The 18,271-nt window shown below is 40.3% G+C and overlaps 1 protein-coding gene across 5 annotated transcripts in view; it reads left to right on the forward strand.

Annotated features, from left to right (window-relative positions):
• ATR (ATR serine/threonine kinase) overlaps positions 1–18,271 on the forward strand; it is a 98,749-nt gene that overhangs the window by 21,650 nt on the left and 58,828 nt on the right. For all 5 annotated transcript variants that reach the window (XM_038417411.2, XM_043492876.1, XM_043492875.1 and 2 more), the window contains 9 exons: positions 3,620–3,791; positions 4,557–4,727; positions 5,766–5,960; positions 6,359–6,544; positions 7,136–7,228; positions 11,362–11,492; positions 11,682–11,825; positions 13,516–13,609; positions 14,872–14,997. In XM_038417411.2, the coding sequence (XP_038273339.1) occupies positions 3,620–3,791; positions 4,557–4,727; positions 5,766–5,960; positions 6,359–6,544; positions 7,136–7,228; positions 11,362–11,492; positions 11,682–11,825; positions 13,516–13,609; positions 14,872–14,997 (1,312 nt within the window). The remainder of the gene's footprint in view (positions 1–3,619; positions 3,792–4,556; positions 4,728–5,765; positions 5,961–6,358; positions 6,545–7,135; positions 7,229–11,361; positions 11,493–11,681; positions 11,826–13,515; positions 13,610–14,871; positions 14,998–18,271) is intronic.

The raw sequence follows: 18,271 nt of genomic DNA on the forward strand, positions 1-18,271 counted from the left end.
AAATACTAATGGAAACTGAATGATCATGGGAGACTTTAACTTCCCAGACATAGACTTAGGACCCGTGCTAGTAATAATAATAGGGCTCCGATTTTCCTAGATGCGATAGCTGATGGATTCCTTCATCAAGTAGTTGCTGAACCGACTAGAAGGGATGCCATTTTAGATTTAATTTTGGTGAGTAGCGAGGACCTCATAGAAGAAATGGTTGTAGGGGACAATCTTGGCTCAAGTGATCATGAGCTAATTCAGTTCAAACTGAATGGAAGGATTAACAAATAAATCTGCAACTAGAGTTTTTGATTTCAAAAGGGCTGACTTTCAAAAATTAAGGAAATTAGTTAGGGAAGTGGATTGGACTGAAGAACTTATGGATCTAAAGGTAGAGGAGGCCTGGGATTACTTTAAAACAAAGCTGCAGAAGCTATCGGAAGCCTGTATCCCAAGAAAGGGGAAAAAATTCATAGGCAGGAGTTGTAGACCAAGCTGAATGAGCAAGCATCTTAGAGAGGTGATTAAGAAGAAGCAGAAAGCATACAGGGAGTGGAAGATGGGAGGGATCAGCAAGGAAAGCTACCTAATTGAGGTCAGAACATGTAGGGATAAAGTGAGGCAGGCTAAAAGTCGAGTAGAGTTGGACCTTGCAAAGGGAATTAAAACCAATAGTAAAAGGTTCTATAGCCATATAAATAAGAAGAAAACTAAGAAAGAAGAAGTGGGGCCGCTTCACACTGAGGATGGAGTGGAGGTTAAAGATAATTTAGGCATGGCCCAATATCTAAACAAATACTTTGCCTCAGTCTTTAATAAGGCTAAAGAGGATCTTAGGGATAATGGTAGCATGACAAATGGGAATGAGGATATGGAGGTAGATATTACCATATCTGAGGTAGAAGCGAAACTGAAACAGCTTAATGGGACTAAATCGGGGGGCCCAGATAATCTTCATCCAAGAATATTAAAGGAATTGGCACCTGAAATTGCAAGCCCATTAGCAAGAATTTTTAATGAATCTGTAAACTCAGGAGTAGTACTGAATGATTGGAGAATTGCTAATATAGTTCCTATTTTTAAGAAAGGAAAAAAAAGTGATCCGGGTAACTACAGGCCAGTTAGTTTGACATCTGTAGTAATGCAAGGTCCTGGAAAAAATTTTGAAGGAGAAATTGGTTAAGGACATTGAAGTCAATGGTAAATGGGACAAAATACAACATGGTTTTACAAAAGGTAGATCGTGCCAAACCAACCTAATCTCCTTTTTTGAAAAAGTAACAGATTTTTTAGATAAAGGAAATGCAGTGGATCTAATTTACCTAGATTTCAGTAAGGCATTTGATACCGTGCCACATGGGGAATTATTAGTTAAATTGGAGAAGATGGGGATCAATATGAACATCAAAAGGTGGATAAGGAATTGGTTAAAGGGGAGACTGCAACGGGTCCTACTGAAAGGCGAACTGTCAGGTTGGAGGGAGGTTACCAGTGGAGTTCCTCAGGGATCGGTTTTGGGACCAATCTTATTTTAATCTTTTTATTACTGACCTTGGCACAAAAAGTGGGAGTGTGCTAATGAAGTTTGCAGATGATACAAAGCTGGGAGGTATTGCCAATTCGGAGAAGGATCGGGATATTCTACGGGAGGATCTGGATGACCTTGTAAACTGGAGTAATAGTAATAGGATGAAATTTAATAGCGAGAAGTGTAAGGTTATGCATTTAGGGATTAATAACAATTTTAGTTATAAGTTGGGGACGCATCAATTAGAATTAACAGAAGAGGAGAAGGACCTTGGAGTATTGGTTGATCATAGGATGACTATGAGCTGCCAATGTGATATGGCTGTGAAAAAAGCTAATGCGGTTTTGGGATGCATCAGGAGAGGCATTTCCAGTAGGGATAAGGAGGTTTTAGTACCATTATACAAGGCACTGGTGAAACCTCACCTAGAATAGTGTGTGCAGTTCTGGTCTCCCATGTTTAAAAAGGATGAATTCAAACTGGGGCAGGTACAGAGAAGGGCTACTAGGATGATCTGAGGAATGGAAAACTTGTCTTATGAAAGGAGACTTAAGGAGCTTGGCTTGTTTAGCCTAACTAAAAGAAGGTTGAGGGGAGATATGATTGCTCTCTATAAATATATCAGAGGGATAAATACAGGAGAGGGAGAGGAATTATTTAAGCTCAGCACCATTGTGGACACAAGAACAAAGGGGTATAAACTGGCCACCAGGAAGTTTAGACTTGAAATCAGACGAAGGTTTCTGACCATCAGAGGAGTGAAGTTTTGGAATAGCCTTCCAAGGGAAGCAGTGGGGGCAAAAGATCTATCTGGTTTTAAGATTCTACTTGATAAGTTTATGGAGGAGATGGTATGATGGGATAATGGGATTTTGATAAGTAATTGATCTTTAAATGTTCAGGGTAAATAGGACTAATCCCCTGAGATGGGATATTAGATGGATGGGATCTGAGTTACCCAGGAAAGAATTTTGTGTAGTATCTGGCTGGTGAATCTTGCCCATATGCTCAGGGTTTAGCTGATTGCCATATTTGGGGTCGGGAAGGAATTTTCCTCCAGGGCAGATTGGAGAGGCCCTGGAGGTTTTTTGCCTTCCTCTGTAGTATGGGGCATGGTTGACTTGAGGGAGGCTTTTCTGCTCCTTGAAGTCTTTAAACCATGATTTAAGGACTTCAGTAGCTCAGACATAGGTGAAGTTTTTCATAGGAGTGGGTGGGTGAGATTCTGTGGCCTGCGCTGTGCAGGAGGTCGGACTAGATGATCAGAATGGTCCCTTCTGACCTTAGTATCTATGAATCTATGAATACTCTTCAGAGACCCCTTCTTTGCAGATAGATCCAGACAGGCAGACCCTTGCATCTGTACTGAGCCTTGGAGTATTCACTAGGGTTCCATGTGGAAGAGTGTTTTGTTATAGGTCCAATTTTGTAGGGTCAGAGCCCAAGTGACAGTATCTTTTTTTCTTTAGAAAAGGATAGCATTATAATTGGTTTGGAAGGATTAGATTTTTATTGAGAAACGTTGATTTCACTGTACACACACAAACTGACAAATATTTCCATTTATGATTATTGAAATTTACAGATGGGCAAAGTTTAAAAAAAAAAAAAAAGCTGCTTGAAAACTGGAGCTTGATTTAAGGATATGTACTTCGTATGTTTTGACATGTGATGACAGTTTGTTTTAACGGTTCAGTATTTAACTTTTTGAATCTCATCATCTACTATCACTAAATAATTGTCTGACACTCCCATAATTTTCTAAAAGTGTGAAAATTTAAATTGATAAAATAAAGATATTATCCTTCAAAATTAATGTTAAAAGTTTAATTCTGCCAAGCCTAATTATAATTAATAAAGACAAATCCATTCAAAGAGTAAGTCTTTATACTAAATGATTAAATACTATATATTCATATTTGTTGAAATCATCTGCTCTTTACCATGGCGTCCATTTTGTGAACAATAGGAGGTTATATAATAACACAGTGACAAATTGTGTTTATCATGGTAACCTGTATATGTTAGAGGTAGTCTCACTAGTGTTGTAACAAGCATTTCATGCTAACAGTGTAATTTTTTTCTGCTCACTTTCGAAAGGGCAGCGAAAGGGGACTTGGTGCCATTTGCGCTCTTACATTTGTTACATTGTTTGTTGTCAAAGTCATCATCCGTGGCCGGAGCAGCATATACAGAAATCAGAGCACTGGCTGCAGCCAAGTCTATAAAACTGCAAGCCCTTTTCAGTCAGTACAAGAAGCCTATCTGTCAGGTGAGGAAAAATGAGTATTACTTCCGTTAGCACACATTATATTGCTAAGTTGCAAAGGAAAACGTTGCCTCACAGATATTAATTTGTGTGGCAATGTTTTCCCCATTCATTTTTAAAGGTGGTGCTGAAAGTAAAATTTACAGAAAGCTTTTGTTTTATGTAGAGTACAAACAGGAGTAGTCCTATTTGACATAATTTTCTAAAATAAATTAAACTTTTCAAGGAAGACTGGGACTCTTTTACTTTTGATTGGGTTTGTGACACCGGCAGTGTCATTCTGTTTCCCTCTCATGTCCCAGCTCCCTAAACATTGAAATTGTAGAACCACATAATCTTTTGCATTATATGGCACACTTCTTCATGGGATCTACTTTTAAAATTGATATTACATTTGACCTTATGTTAGAGGCATAATGCAACAGTGATTTTTCCCACAGGTTATTTAAAAGGTTTAAGTTCTCTTCAGTTTTTAAATATTCCCAGAAGGTAATAATATAAAATCAATTTCTAGCTGGCTGGGATGCCACCATTAAGGTTTCCAAAGTAAAATTTTTAAACTACAACTTGAGTATCATCAAATATAATGATCCATGGTTTTCAGTTTGGGTCATTTAGTGTAAGTAGAAGAAAAATGTAGACAGGAAGAAAGAGAAGCTATAACTTTTCCCCTTAGATTAAGTGCTTAGCTGTATATCTTTTGTTCAGTGTGGATTTTATGTCCCGGAGGTGGAAAACTAATATTGAAAGTTATCTTTTAATGTTTAGTTTCTAGTGGAATCCCTGCACTCGAGCCAGATGGCAGTACTTTCTAACACTCCATGCCAGAGTAATGAGCTACAAAAACAAGAGGCTGCTCATCAGAGAAGGATGGCCCTGGACACATTATCTGAAATTGCCAATGTATTTGATTTCCCAGACCTCAACCGCTTTCTGTCTGTGAGTTGGTAGTTTTTTACTTCTGAATTTTGTGAGCTTGGATTTTTTTAAATTTTAGTCCACTATCTTCCAGTGAATCTTGTAACTCTGGATTTATTTCTTAACCCCCTCCTCCTCTAATTGTTGGTAGCTATAAACTGGGATAATTTAGAATTGCTGCTGGCAGCTCAAGCAGGGGAGGAGATGTTCAATCTAGAAACTGCGGCATGTTGATCTGATAGTCGTGGTTCAGAGTGTGAGGGGAAGTGAACTACCCAAGTATGAAACAAAAGTATTCATTTCCTCAAAGTATTTATTGGCTTCTGCAGGTTCTAGGATAAGATGTTCAGTCAAAAGTCTCTATTTTGAGGCAATTTTTTGAGCCCTCATTCAGGATATTTTTTCCCTCCTCTCAGAGTAACCTTCTGTTTTTTGTTTCAAACATAAAATACGAAGATTCTCTGGTTAGATGACATCTTCATTTGTTGCCCCCCCAATATAAACACTACTTATTTTCTTTAAGGTCAAAGGGCTTGTCTACACTACCCTGCAGTTTGGACTACAAGAGTATGAATAGCAGTGCACACCAAAGTGCTGCGCTGTAACTTTCCGTGTGGATGCTGCAGGTGTAAACTAGAAGTTCCTCGTTTGCATTAATGTTGTCCTGTTTGAAGAGGACTACTTTAATGCAAACTAGGATCTAGCCAAAGTTTTCACACAAACTCAAACTTTTTTGATCTGGTTTGTTGGTAATGGGGAAATGTGCAACAGTTCGACAAGACAAAGTGTTCTGGCTGTGGTTTTTTTGTTAATTGACAATAGTATACATTCACTTGCCATTTGTATGGGTTCAGATCTCCTATTATTGCAGCCCTGTGAAATTATTTTTTCCATTAGTCTTTCCATGACTAAGAGATATTTTCCTCTCTAGTATCCTTGTTGATTCGCTCTCAATAAGTCAATCTTAAATTAAGATAATAGGTGTACGAGTATATTTTCACATTGGCATAAAAATAAAATATGCATTTAATCTTGGTAAGTGTGCTTTTAATTTGTCAGCGAACTCTGCAAGTTCTACTGCCTGACCTCGCTGCCAAGGCCAGTCCCGCAGCGTCTGCACTTATTCGAACCATAGCAAAACAGCTGAATGTAAACCGAAGAGAAATCCTAATCAACAACTTCAAATACATCTTCTCCCACTTGGTCTGTTCCTGTTCTAAGGATGAGTTGGAGCGAGCACTTCACTACCTCAAGGTAACTTGAGCATTTTCCAGCTTTATGTGTGCCGATTGGGAGCAATAATACATGACAAACTGGGGATATTTTTTCCTCTTTAAACACAATATATTAAAGACGTGAGAACTTATTACACTAATTTTTCATCTTAAATTTATTTTTTGTATATGGAGAATAGTTTTGTCATCTTATAGTCAGTCCCTTTTGGTTGTGAACAAATGTCTTCAGAGCTGGCAGCTAAATTTAGAGCTCTGTCTTTAAAGGTTTGAATTGTCTGTCATATGACTGATTGTAAGTTTTTTTTTGTTAAAACTATTGGACTCAAAGTTTCTTTTCATAAGACCAATCTACCTTGTACTGTATATTTTGAGTATAATAAAAATTGTTTTTTCTCTGCCGTTGGTATTGATTTATAGAATGAAACGGAAATAGAACTGGGCAGCTTGTTGAGACAAGACTACCAGGGTTTGCATAATGAATTATTGCTACGTATAGGAGAGCACTATCAGCAGGTCTTCAATGGTTTGTCAATATTGGCTTCATTTGCGTCAAATGATGATCTATATCAGGGACCCAGAGACATAACATCACCTGAGCTAATGGTAAGGAGAAATAAGTTGCATCTGTTTTTAATTCAACAATCTCTCTCTCAACTGTGAGGAAGGGGAAGGGAAATGTAGTACGTTTTGAGCACCTCTCAAAAATTTATAATATATAAAAACCTGAAGAAATTTTAATATTTCAGTACCCTACATTAAATAGAACTTCTGTAATGTGGAGACAAGACACACAAATAAATATAAAAAAGCACAACTTGTTGAAGAAACTTCCATATAATTGAAGTAATAGAACGGTGTCTGTGCAGCCAATGATATTTCTGTAAATGCCTTTCTCAAAGGAAATTATATATATATTGGATAATCTTTGTATGCCCTTTGGGATGTGAGTTAAGTCATCTCAATAGATTCCCTTTTTATTTTACCATAAAGATGTGCTTACAGAGAAATGTCTTTCCATTCACTTTATGCAGTCAGGCAAAATGTGAAACATGACATGCCATTCAAAAATTATTAATATGCTGTGAAACTTACTTAAACAAGGAACTATAATGGATAAATTGTCTCAATTTAATATTTAATCTTTAAATATTTCAGAATGTCTTATTGGTAAAAGTTTATTTTTAAATATTTTAGGCTGATTATCTACAACCTAAATTGCTGGGTATCTTGGCCTTCTTTAACATGCAGTTACTGAGCTCCAGTGTTGGCATTGAAGATAAGAAAATGGTGAGTGAAGATCAGTTTGAACAGTTAAACAAGGACAAGTATGTGGTTTTTCAGGCAACATGATGGCCAACACAGTAGGCTGCCTTGCAGGGATTAAGTTGGTGCTTTGAAATTAGTATTAAGCTCATGGCAATAACTGAAAATTCTGCAATTCTGAGGCAATACCTTTTAGCCATGAGAAATGTGCTAGGTTCTCTTTTAAGCAGCCCTTTCTGGCCTATGAGTGATGCTGGCCATTTCTGTGGAGCTGCTTCCAGTTGAAATGAAATAACCTCTGCCTTGCCAAATCTAAAGGTCACTTTTGCATCTCTTTCCTGCTTTTGATACTGTAGAGCACGGGTCGGCAACCTGTGGCACGCGTGCCAAAGGCAGCAAGTGAGCTGATTTTTAGTGGCACTCTGCTGCCAGGCGGGGTCCTAGCCACTCACCCCGCTTAGCCTGTAGCCGGCCTGGATGGATGGAACCCTGGGCCGGCAGCGGGCTGAGTGGGGACAGCAGCTGGGAGCCTGCCTGGCAGGGGCTGGCGGACAGAATCCCTGACCGGCAGCGGGCTGCGCAGCTCAGTTCGCTGCCTTTCTGGGGTTCCCTCTGCTGCCCCGGTGCCGGTCTGGAGTTCTGGGCACCAGCCCCTGCCAGGTGGGGTCCTGGCTGCCGGACCCACGCAGCCCGCTGCCAGTCTGGGGTTCCATCCACTGGCCCCTGTCAATGTAAAATGTATTTCTGTAATTTAAATTACAGTAAATAATTGAAGACTTGGCACACCACTTCTCAAAGGTTGCCAACCCCTGCTGTAGAGTTCTTGTTAAGATACTCTTATCTTTACATGATATGGCTGTGTCCTTGCTTGATTTGCCTCTTAACTTAGTAAAAAGAAAAGGAGTACTTGTGGCACCTTAGAGACTAACGAATTTATTTGAGCATAAGCTTTCTTGAGCTACAGCATTCCGATGAAGTGAGCTGTAGCTCACGACAGCTTATGCTCAAATAAATTTGTTAGTCTCTAAGGTGCCACAAGTACTCCTTTTCTTTTTGCCAATACAGACTAACACGGCTGCTACTCTGAAACCTGTCTTAACTTAGTGAACACTTCTTCCACCTTATCTATATTGACTCCTCTTCTTCCCCCTCTCTCTTGTTCCTATAAGTCTGTTCTCCCATGATCTCTCGTCTTGCTTCCAGGCTGATGATTTTCAGATCTTCCTCTGGACCCAGACGTTTCCTCCTTAGTCTGGACTCACATTTCTTCCTGTCTTTCTGATATCTCTTGGATGTTCTGCCACTCTTTCAAATGTAACAGGGCTAAAACATCTGAGCTTTTGCAGCTATATGTTCTTCCTCCCTCCTTCACCATAACCATTGACAGCTCCACTATTTTCCAAGTCCAGGGTTCCCCTGACTGCCCCCTGCCCCATACCTCTGCCCTATCCAACCGCCCCCTGTTCCCCGTCCCCTGACTGCCCCCTGGGATCTCCTGCCCCATATCCAACCTCCCAGCCTCCTTATCATGACGCTCAGAACAGCATGTCTGGAGCCGCGCCGCCTGGCCAGAGCCAGACTTGCTGCCGCACTGCCCTGCATGAGCGCACAGCCCCGCCACCCAGAGCGCTGCCTGCACGGCAGTGTAGCAGGGGGAACAGCAGGGGAGGGGCTTGGGGATAGCCTCCTGGGCCAGGAGCTCAGGAGTTGGGCAGGACGGTCCTGCGGGCCGTAGTTTGCCCACCTCTGCAGTAAAGTAACCTTGTTTTTTAGTGTCACCCCTTGAATCCCTTCGTTGGCCTTCTGTCTATTTGAACATCAAGTTTAAACTTGTTCTCACTTTCTAGGTGCTGCATAAATCTACCCCTGCTTACATCTCAGCCTTTGCTTCTCACTCTTCTCCTGCCCTACGTTCTGCTTCTGCTCCACTGAATCTTTCCACTCACATCTTTTATGGCCCTTTTTGTCTGGAATGACCTCTCTTTGTGGCAAGCATCTTCACTCTCTGCCTTTTAAAATCCATATTTTAAAATCTCCTTCTTTCATCTAATTTTCATGGTTTACCTCTGAAATTATTTGCATATCCTTCCTTGCCCTAACTTATTCCCAAATTTCTTCTTTCATGCTGCATACACGTTTAACATTTTTTATTTATTTTAATCCTCATCCTTCTCTTCCCTTTTTGTCATTTCTTTTCTCTCTCTCCTGCCTTGAAGAGCTTACATTCTAAAGCAATCAAATTTTTTTATTTGTTTGAAGTGCCATGCATACTAAGGGCACTATATAAGTATTAAACAATTCTCCAGCCTGAGGACTTCTAGAGAGGTGGGAGTGAAATTTGGGGAGCCTGAAAGATTCTTTCCTTGTTCTTAAAATGTGAAGGGAAAATTCATTATTTTCCGAATATAACATTTTTATACAAAGGGAATTTATTACACATCGTTACAGAAGATAATGTTTAATGGAAAGATTACATGGATATTGTGAAATGTAAAAATAAAAATGTTGTGTTCTGTTTATACCATTTAGGAGAATGACCATGTCCAACGTTTGAAGTTTAAAGGGAAAAAGTAAAATGAATGTTTACTTAAGGATTTATATTTCCATTCTTTTATAATAGAAATTTGCTAGTCGTCTGGTTATTGTTCCCCAAAGACTACATGAAGAATGACTGTAAATTCTCTAATGAGAATCTAGTGAAAGCTTATGGCTCATATTCTTATTGTTGGAAACTATTTTCTTCTTTGAGAGAAGAATTCATTGTGATGCTTATATAATGGCATGATTACAGAATTATTGTGGACTTCCAGAAAATTTGATATGTCAATATTTCCCTTTATTAAATTGCTGAGAATTCTACAAAGTACTAAACTGGAGGATGGGAGGTTTTGAAACGTTAACTGCAGTTCTTTTTTTTGTTTCCTGTGGTGGGGAACCCCCCACCTCTGCCAAATCCCTACCAGACCACGATTTGGTTTGCTTACAGAGTCCTTCCCTGTTTGTGGCTCACAGAGGATTCTCCAAAGAAAACAAACAAAAAGGTTCTTTTCTCTCTCTCTCCCTCCCCTGAAACAGGGTTAATCAGAGTAAAAAAGAGACAAAGATGATCAGTCTCTTAGGCAGTCTTTTTTGTCATCCCTTTGGGGTTTGGCTTATCTGCAGGTATAGCGTCTTTAATCAGGGTTAGGATCTGCCTTCAGTCCCTTCTTTAGGGTCACTCCTGCTTTAAACCTGGTCCATGCAGTCTCAAGAGTCGCCAAGTCTGTGACTGTCTTCTATACTGATTTGTCTCTATATCTTGCAGTCTCTGAGATACAGCAGTCTTCTTCCTGGTCATCATCCCTTCCTGTGGCAGGCTTTGCCTTTTTAAGCTTTCTCTCTCCAGGCAGAGCAAACCTTTCTAGGTGTGCCTGGTTAATGCTGGCTGAGCCCAGAAGAACTTGTTAGCCTTCTCTTACTAGAGGGAGGGTGTGCCCCCTCACAAGTCCTAGAAAACTATTGGGCAGAGTAACCATAAGCCGCAAGGAGGGATGACGGCAGTAAAGCTTCTCTCAACAATTACAGTGTTCAGCATTGAGAAGACCATGATCAAGGTGGTGACAACCACTATATTACTTTGAGCAGCAAAAAGATCTTGAAGGAAGTTCTGAAATCTTGAAGATAAAACTGTTATAAGAGTATAAGACAAGCAGTATAGTGGTGAATGAAAGTCCTTAATAATTAGCCGAGTAACTAAAATGAGACTGGATTTCACATTCAGATACAAATTCTCTGCATGATAGCTGCCCTTCGTTTACAATCAACTCACTGAAATACTATTATAGTTGATTGTGATTAAAATCTCTTCAGGTCAAAGAGTCCTTTACTCAATAGCCTTGCTATTGCGGCTGATCAAGACACTATTGTATACAAGTACAATAGGAATTTGGAAGTTGCTTTAATAGTTTCAAAGAAAATGGTGTGTGGTTTTAATTTTTGATCATAAAGTTTCAAATTAATGTTAATTAAATTAACAATTTAACAGCTAAACTCTTGTATACAACTTTCAGCCGCAACTTGCGGACAAAAGTTAACATCTAACAGTTAATTTCTTATTTCACTGTACAATTAATTTATCAAATATCTATTTTGTTCAAGAGAGCTTTCCTTATTTTCAGGCCTTAAACAGTCTGATGTCTTTAATGAGGCTTATGGGTTCCAAACATATCAGTTCAGTGAGAGTGAAGATGATGACTACACTGAGAACAGGCTTAAGATACAAGGATGACTTTCCAGAGTTATGCTGCAGGTGAATTGACAATGTACTCAGACAGAAACTTATTTCAAATTCTGTGTATGGGTGTTCTGGTGTATACCTATAGCTCATGAAACTAAAATTATTTTAAATATTTAGTGTTTGCATCTCATGATTCATTTAAAATGCTCATATGCAGAAAAGAATATTTATTTTTTGTTGTTGTTTTTCCTTTTCATTTAGATCGTGGGACTGTTTTGTTCGATGCCTGGATCATGCTTACCTTGGCTCCCTACTCAGTCATGTGATAGTAGCTTTGTTGCCCCTCATACATGTCCAGCCAAAAGAAACTGCAGCAATATTTTATTTTCTCATAGTTGAGAACAGGTATTGTAACTGGAGATCTTTTCCATGTGCATTAGTGGCTCAAGTATGATAGTGGGAGTGGTAGCAACTCTTATATTAAAGTTGTCTAATAATGGTACGTTTTTTTTGTAGTGGAAAGGTGTTTTTCAAGAGTTCTAACACCTCCATAACTTGCAGCAGACTTTGAAATTTGGCAGGGGATGATCCTGTGAGGTGTCTTTATGTTGGCCAAGCCTTAACAAATTTTCATGAAGTCACGTTTCAAACTGTTTAAAGATTGCCATTTTCCTGCCTGTGTATTTCTTAATACAGCTTGTTTCTGGCTTGCTGCCAAAATCCATTGATCATTCCATTAGCACTGCACATACACTGCCCCATTGTCTTGCCTCTGTCATTTTGTCTATGGCATGCTACGACAACGGTGGTCACCCCTGTTAGTGCTGGTTTCCCCCATCAAACTGTCCTTGGACTAAGGGGAAAATGTGCTGGGCTGGGAACCAAAGGACCATGAGTTCTAGACTTGTTTGTTCCACTGACACATGTTAATAATTCTGTGCCCTTCACAATCATATTATTGAGCGTGGCCTCCTATCCCACTGAGAGATCATACAAACTGGGAATAGAATCCAGGTCTCTAACTTGGTAGACCCAAGTCTTAGTAATTAGCCATATTGTATTTCAGAAAAAATCTTCCAAATCTTAGTCATGAACTATGTTGCCTATAAAACAGTGGTGGGCAACCTGTGGCCCATGGGCGGCACGCAGCCCATCAGGGTAATCTGCTAATGAGCCACTAGACCCTTTGTTTATATTTGCATGGCCGCCCGCAGCTCCCAGTGGCTGTGGTTCGCCATTTCCAGCCAGTGGGAGCTGCAGAAAGCACTATAGGTTAAGCAATCGTTGGAGAACATTGGTTTGCTACATTGGTTCACATTGGGTAGATATGTTTTATGTGTGTTTTCCCAGAAGGGGAAGCAAAACAAAGCTAGATTATTCTCACCCTTCTCCCAGTTCCCAGGAGGAGGAGGAGAGCTGCACCTCTCTGAGGGTATATCTACACTGCAGCTGGGAGTGTGCTTCCCTGCTTGGGTGGACAGGCGAGCGTTAGCTCTGCTTGAGCTATTTTTCTAAAAGTAGCAGCATGGTCTGGGGTAGCATAGATGGCACCTCAGGCTAGCTGCCTGAATACACACTGCCTAGTTGTTTTGTGTACATACTCAACAGCTAGCCTGAGCCACCACCCGTGCTACCACTGGCTATACAGCTATATTTAGCACACTAGTTTAAGCAGAGCTTGTGTGTCTGTCTACCCGAGCTGAGAAGCATGGTCCCAGCTGCAGTGTAGATGTACCTCGAGAGGGACTGAGTGATGGATGGAGAGCTAAAATGCTCCCACGGTTGGAAAGAATTATTTTTTAAGAGACCAAGTTGATTATGGGAGGGAGAAAGAATACTGTTATTTCAGATAAAGTTCAGTAGCCAGAGAAGTAAATTTTTTTTGTTTTTTTTAATTAGGTTAATTAAATGAAATATTATTTCTAACGTATTAAATGCATTTTATCCTATTTTTCACCAAAGCTCTGTTTTTCTATTGTTACTACATTTTATTACTTTATTTTGATGGCCTTGTAAAATTTTCTGACCCAAATTTAATTTGTACTAATTTCTTTATCTTTGTAATATTTATTTTTTAAAAAAAAAACATTATTAGAGATGCAGTACAAGACTTTCTTCATGAAATATATTTTCTGCCTGACCATCCTGAACTGAAAGAAATTCAAATAGTACTTCAGGAATATAGAAAGGTACAGCTTTAATATTTTTATGTACCAAAAGAATTAATGATATAAACCTAGATGTGGCAATATAGTATTGTATGTTATACTGATAATGTATTATAGGTGAGATTTTCAAAGCAATCTAGGGGATTTAGCCCACACATTTTCCTTTAATTTTAATTTAATGGAAAATATGTCTCTAAATCCCTTACTGTTTTGAAAATCTCAACTATTGTGCTTCTCTTTGAAGAGAATGTGTGTTCACAAAATGGCTGGTTAATAGGGTTAAAATCTAGATATATGCATGTGTAAATGTCTTAATTGAAATGAAGCATTATCCTTTGGTCAGTGCAGGAGACTGGAAACAGAAATAGACTACTGGATTCAGTTCCTAGCTCTGCCACGATTCTCTGTATGATGTTGGGGAAACTGAAGTTAAGTTACTTGCCCAGCTATACAATGGAGATAATACTTATCTACCTCCACAGATAAAGGAAAACTTGGTAATATGTACCACACAATAGAGCCAGGTTCTCATTGATACATTACCTCCAGAGTAGTGTAAGAGTTAATATTTCTAAATATTAACTTTTGACTTCCCTGTATCTTATGTGGTTTGTTTAATAGTCTTCATTATCTTAAAAACACATTACTCCTTACCAGCTTAGCTTTTAACAATAAATATTCTATTAAAAAAACTATCACTTCAGAATTTGAAATCCTAAACTGGTCCCTATAATATATCATCTTATAAGATGAATACTATAAAGAAAACCATTGCTTTTTTGCCCTTGATCCAAAATAACCCAAATTTATTATTTGCGGGGCACACTGCAGTGCCTATTTTTTTTGCCTCGCCTTGGAAAGGCATTACAAGGTGGGTGGATGGGTGGGAGGGAGGGTGGAGGAAGAGGGGAAGACGTACCTGTATGAAGAGTGACTGGTAGGAGAAGTGAGCTGATTAAAATAAATAGTATTTCATTTGGTAATGTTACATTCTTGTCAGGGTGCTCAGAGCCTTTGTATGGAAACTCTTTAGTGTTCTAAATTGAAAGAAAATAAAACTAAAAACCTTATGTCAATGACACCTTTTATGAGAACAAAATTAATTTAAAAGTGTTTTCCTCCCACAGTGAGCAAACAAAAAATTATGGGCTATGGAAATGGGTTTAGGAGACTTCTACTTTAAAAGGTGGCTGATGTGTATTTTCTCATGTTTTTGAGGTGCATTTTAACCATGTTCCTGATGTGGTTAATCATTGTGCTATATGCTGTGTATTTTTGTTCAGGAGTCCTCCAAAAGCACTGACCTGCAGACAACACTTCAGCTATCCATGAAAGCTATTCAGCATGAGAATGTAGATGTTCGTATCCATGCACTGACCAGTCTGAAGGAAACCTTGTATAGAAATCAGGTATAAAAAGCTGTTACGATGAATGCAGTTAAAGATGAACTGTGATACTGTCTGGACCAACGGTATCATTTTCCTTTATCTTGGGATGCTGTTTTCTCTTACAATAAGCAGCAAGGTAGATGAGGTGGCTTTGTGTTCTCAGTTTACCCATATAGATGTCCCTTGACTTCAGAATGGGTAAGGTGGTAGGTTCCCATCTAACTTCCTCTTTTAACAGGGTTTTCAGACCCTACTTTTTGTGTGGCATCCTTGCTGAATCAGAACTGAATGAGCAATTCAGAAGTAAACACATTCTCTTCTTCTAGTGCTAGCCCATCATTGCAAGAAATAAGTCAATCCAGAACTGAAGAGGGATTTTGTAATGGGACTGTTACTGGGAAAAGTAATCTGCTATTTTTTGTTCTCTGTTAAAGCACTTCCTGGTTTAGCAGGCTGCATTAACAGATCCATCATCAACCAGCATCAATTGCAGACTCTCAAATGTAAATTTTCTTTTTTCTGTAAGAAAAAGTTTTCTTAAAACCTAATATGAAGGTGTCTGCTCCTTGGCTTATTGCAGAACCATAGAAATGTAGGACTGAAAGAGGCCTCAATAGGTCATCAAGCCCCTCCCTTGTGCTAAGACAGGATTAAGTATTATCTAGACCATCCCTGACAGGTGTTTGTCTAACATGGTTTTAAAAGCCTCCAATGACAGAGATTCCACAACCTCCCTAGGTAATTTGTTCTAGTGCTTAACTACCCTTACAGCTGAGAAATTTTTCCTAATGTGTAATCTAAATCTCCCTTCCTGCAATTTTAGCACATTACTACTTGTCCTGACCTCAGTGGTTAAGGACAACAATTTTATCATCCTTCTCTTTTTATAACAACCTTTTAGATACTTGAAGACTGTTATCATGTTCCCCCCCACCCCTCAGTCTTCTCCTTCATCTAAACAAACCCAATTTTCTTCAAGTGATTTCACATGTGCATCCCCGTTCTAGGTGTGTGCATGCCCTGAGCACAGCCATCAGAAATTTTTCCCTCGGTGGTACCCATAGAAACGGCTCGACCATCCTTCACTGCCGTGTGTTGGATAAAGCGCCTACGTCCTCTCAGTTCCTTTTCACTGCCTGTTACGGTCGCTGGAACTGCTAGCTTGTAAAAGTAAGGATCTTTCAGTGGTAGTTGTCATTCTCTTTCTGAATACAGTTAGTTGTAGTCAGTTTTAGCTCATTTTAGTGAAGTTCTGTAACTTCAGGGTTTTGCAGAGCTCTTGTCCATTCCCTGGTGCCAAGGCATGCCTTGGTCACTGGGCTTTAAGCATTGCGCCTTCGGCCACAAGACTGTGCCCCTGAGCAACCTGCACTCAAGCTGCTTAAAGTGCCTGGGAGAAGCTCATATTGAGGACCATTGCGATATCTGCAAGGACTTTAAGCCTTGCACAAAGAAGGCTTGAGAGGCCATACCTCCTCATGGCAGCAGCACTGAGACCTCCATCAGAGTCAGGCCGGTCAGAGTTGACACCAAGCCTCAGTAAGGAGTGCTCCTCCTACTGTACCAGAGTCCCAGCACCAATCACTATCCATAGTGCCTAGAAAAAGGCATAAGAAACAGCTGACCGAAGGGGGTGATCCCTGGCACCAAAGACTGCCAGGCATGCGGATCAGAGTAGAACTTGATCTTAGCCAAAACACTTCTTTAAAATTCACTTCATAAGTTGTCACCGTTGATGCTGGCACCTATGCAGACACTATCAAATGCGGTACAGGAAGAGCTGTCTACATCTGCAGCACAGTGAGGTACTAATACTGTCTCAATAACGACCACACTGGAGGCGTTTGCTGCTGCCAGAGACCTTCTCTAGCTGTCAGTATTGGTATTGCCGACAGTACAGGAGTCGATGTTATTGGTGCTGGTGGACAGGAGGGAACCCGCTGGATCCTTCCATAGTTCGGTATTGTGCCCTTCTATACCATCAAAAAGGAAACTGGTTATGCTTGCCACGGTGTGGACATCTCCACCAAGGCACTGGACTCTAGCACCGGTCGGAGTAGTACCACTGTGGTCACCGGACAGAGACTCATCATGTTCTGAATTGGAGATTGGGTTTTACTCCTTCCATCCAAAGAGCTGCTCTCCCCACTCTTCCAGGCATTTCCACTTGTTTATGGTCCCGGACACAGGAGTATCATCGAGTGGTTGGCCAGGAGCTCACTGGGGACCTAGACCAGTCCACTGGCCCTTTTGGAATCTGTGGGGTTTTCCTCAAGTTTCCAAGGTTTATTCTAGATGCTCCTATTCGGTGGCCTTGGAAAGAAGGGTAGTATTGTCCCATTGGGCAGCATGTGATCTGGATTCTAGTACCGAGTCCAGTGCTGAACAGCAAGAGACGGCTCAACAAGATCTAGCTGATACAGAAAGAAAGGAAGAGCTTCCATGGCCAATGCTGGCTGCCTCCTTTTCTCTGGACGAGGCACTCTCAGCAGTGGGTATGTTGCCTCCATTGGATGACTATAAAGGTCCCCAAGAGTTGTTGAAGAGGGTGGCCTTAAATCTGGGCATATAGGTGGAGGTAGCGGAAGAATCCTCCCATAGCTTAGTTGACATTATAGCTGCTTCAGGCCCTTCAAAAGTACCCCTGCCTCTCAGTGAGGACATTATGGATCTGTTAAGACCTTGCAGCAGATCCCTGCATCTCCCCCCCTCGCTTTAAAAAGGGCTGAACGAAAATACTTTGTTCCCACCCAGGGTTATGAGTTTCTTTACACCTATCTCTTCCCCTCCCCCACTTCCCTCCCGCAATCTCTGGTGGTATCCACTGCCAATGAAAGAGAGAGAGAGACAGAATCGTCAGGGTGCAATCCCAAAATCAAAAGACTCATAGAAATTATACTTGTTTGGTAGGAAAGCTTATTCTCCCAGGCAGGTTACAACTCAGAATTGCAAACTAGCAGGCGCTGCTGGGCAGGTATGATTTTGATATGTGGGACACTATGCAGAAATTCAAGGACTTACTCCCACAAGAGACCAGGCAAGAGTTCTCACTAATCGATGAGAAAAAATCGGTGATGAGGGCTTCTTTACAAGCTGCTTTGGATGCGGCTGACTGAGCAGCCAGGTCCATGGTTTCAGCAGTTGCCATGTGCAGGAGTTTATGGGTACAGTCCTCAGGACTCCTGCAGGATGTCCAGCAGACACTTCAGGACCTGCCTTTCGAAGCAGCTTCACTTTTTTCAGAACAGACTGATGTGAAGCTTTATGATCTAAAAGACTTGAGGGTGACTCTTAA

The sequence above is a fragment of the Dermochelys coriacea genome, chromosome 9, assembly GCF_009764565.3.
Source record: "Dermochelys coriacea isolate rDerCor1 chromosome 9, rDerCor1.pri.v4, whole genome shotgun sequence".
Classification (NCBI taxonomy): Eukaryota; Metazoa; Chordata; order Testudines; family Dermochelyidae; genus Dermochelys; species Dermochelys coriacea.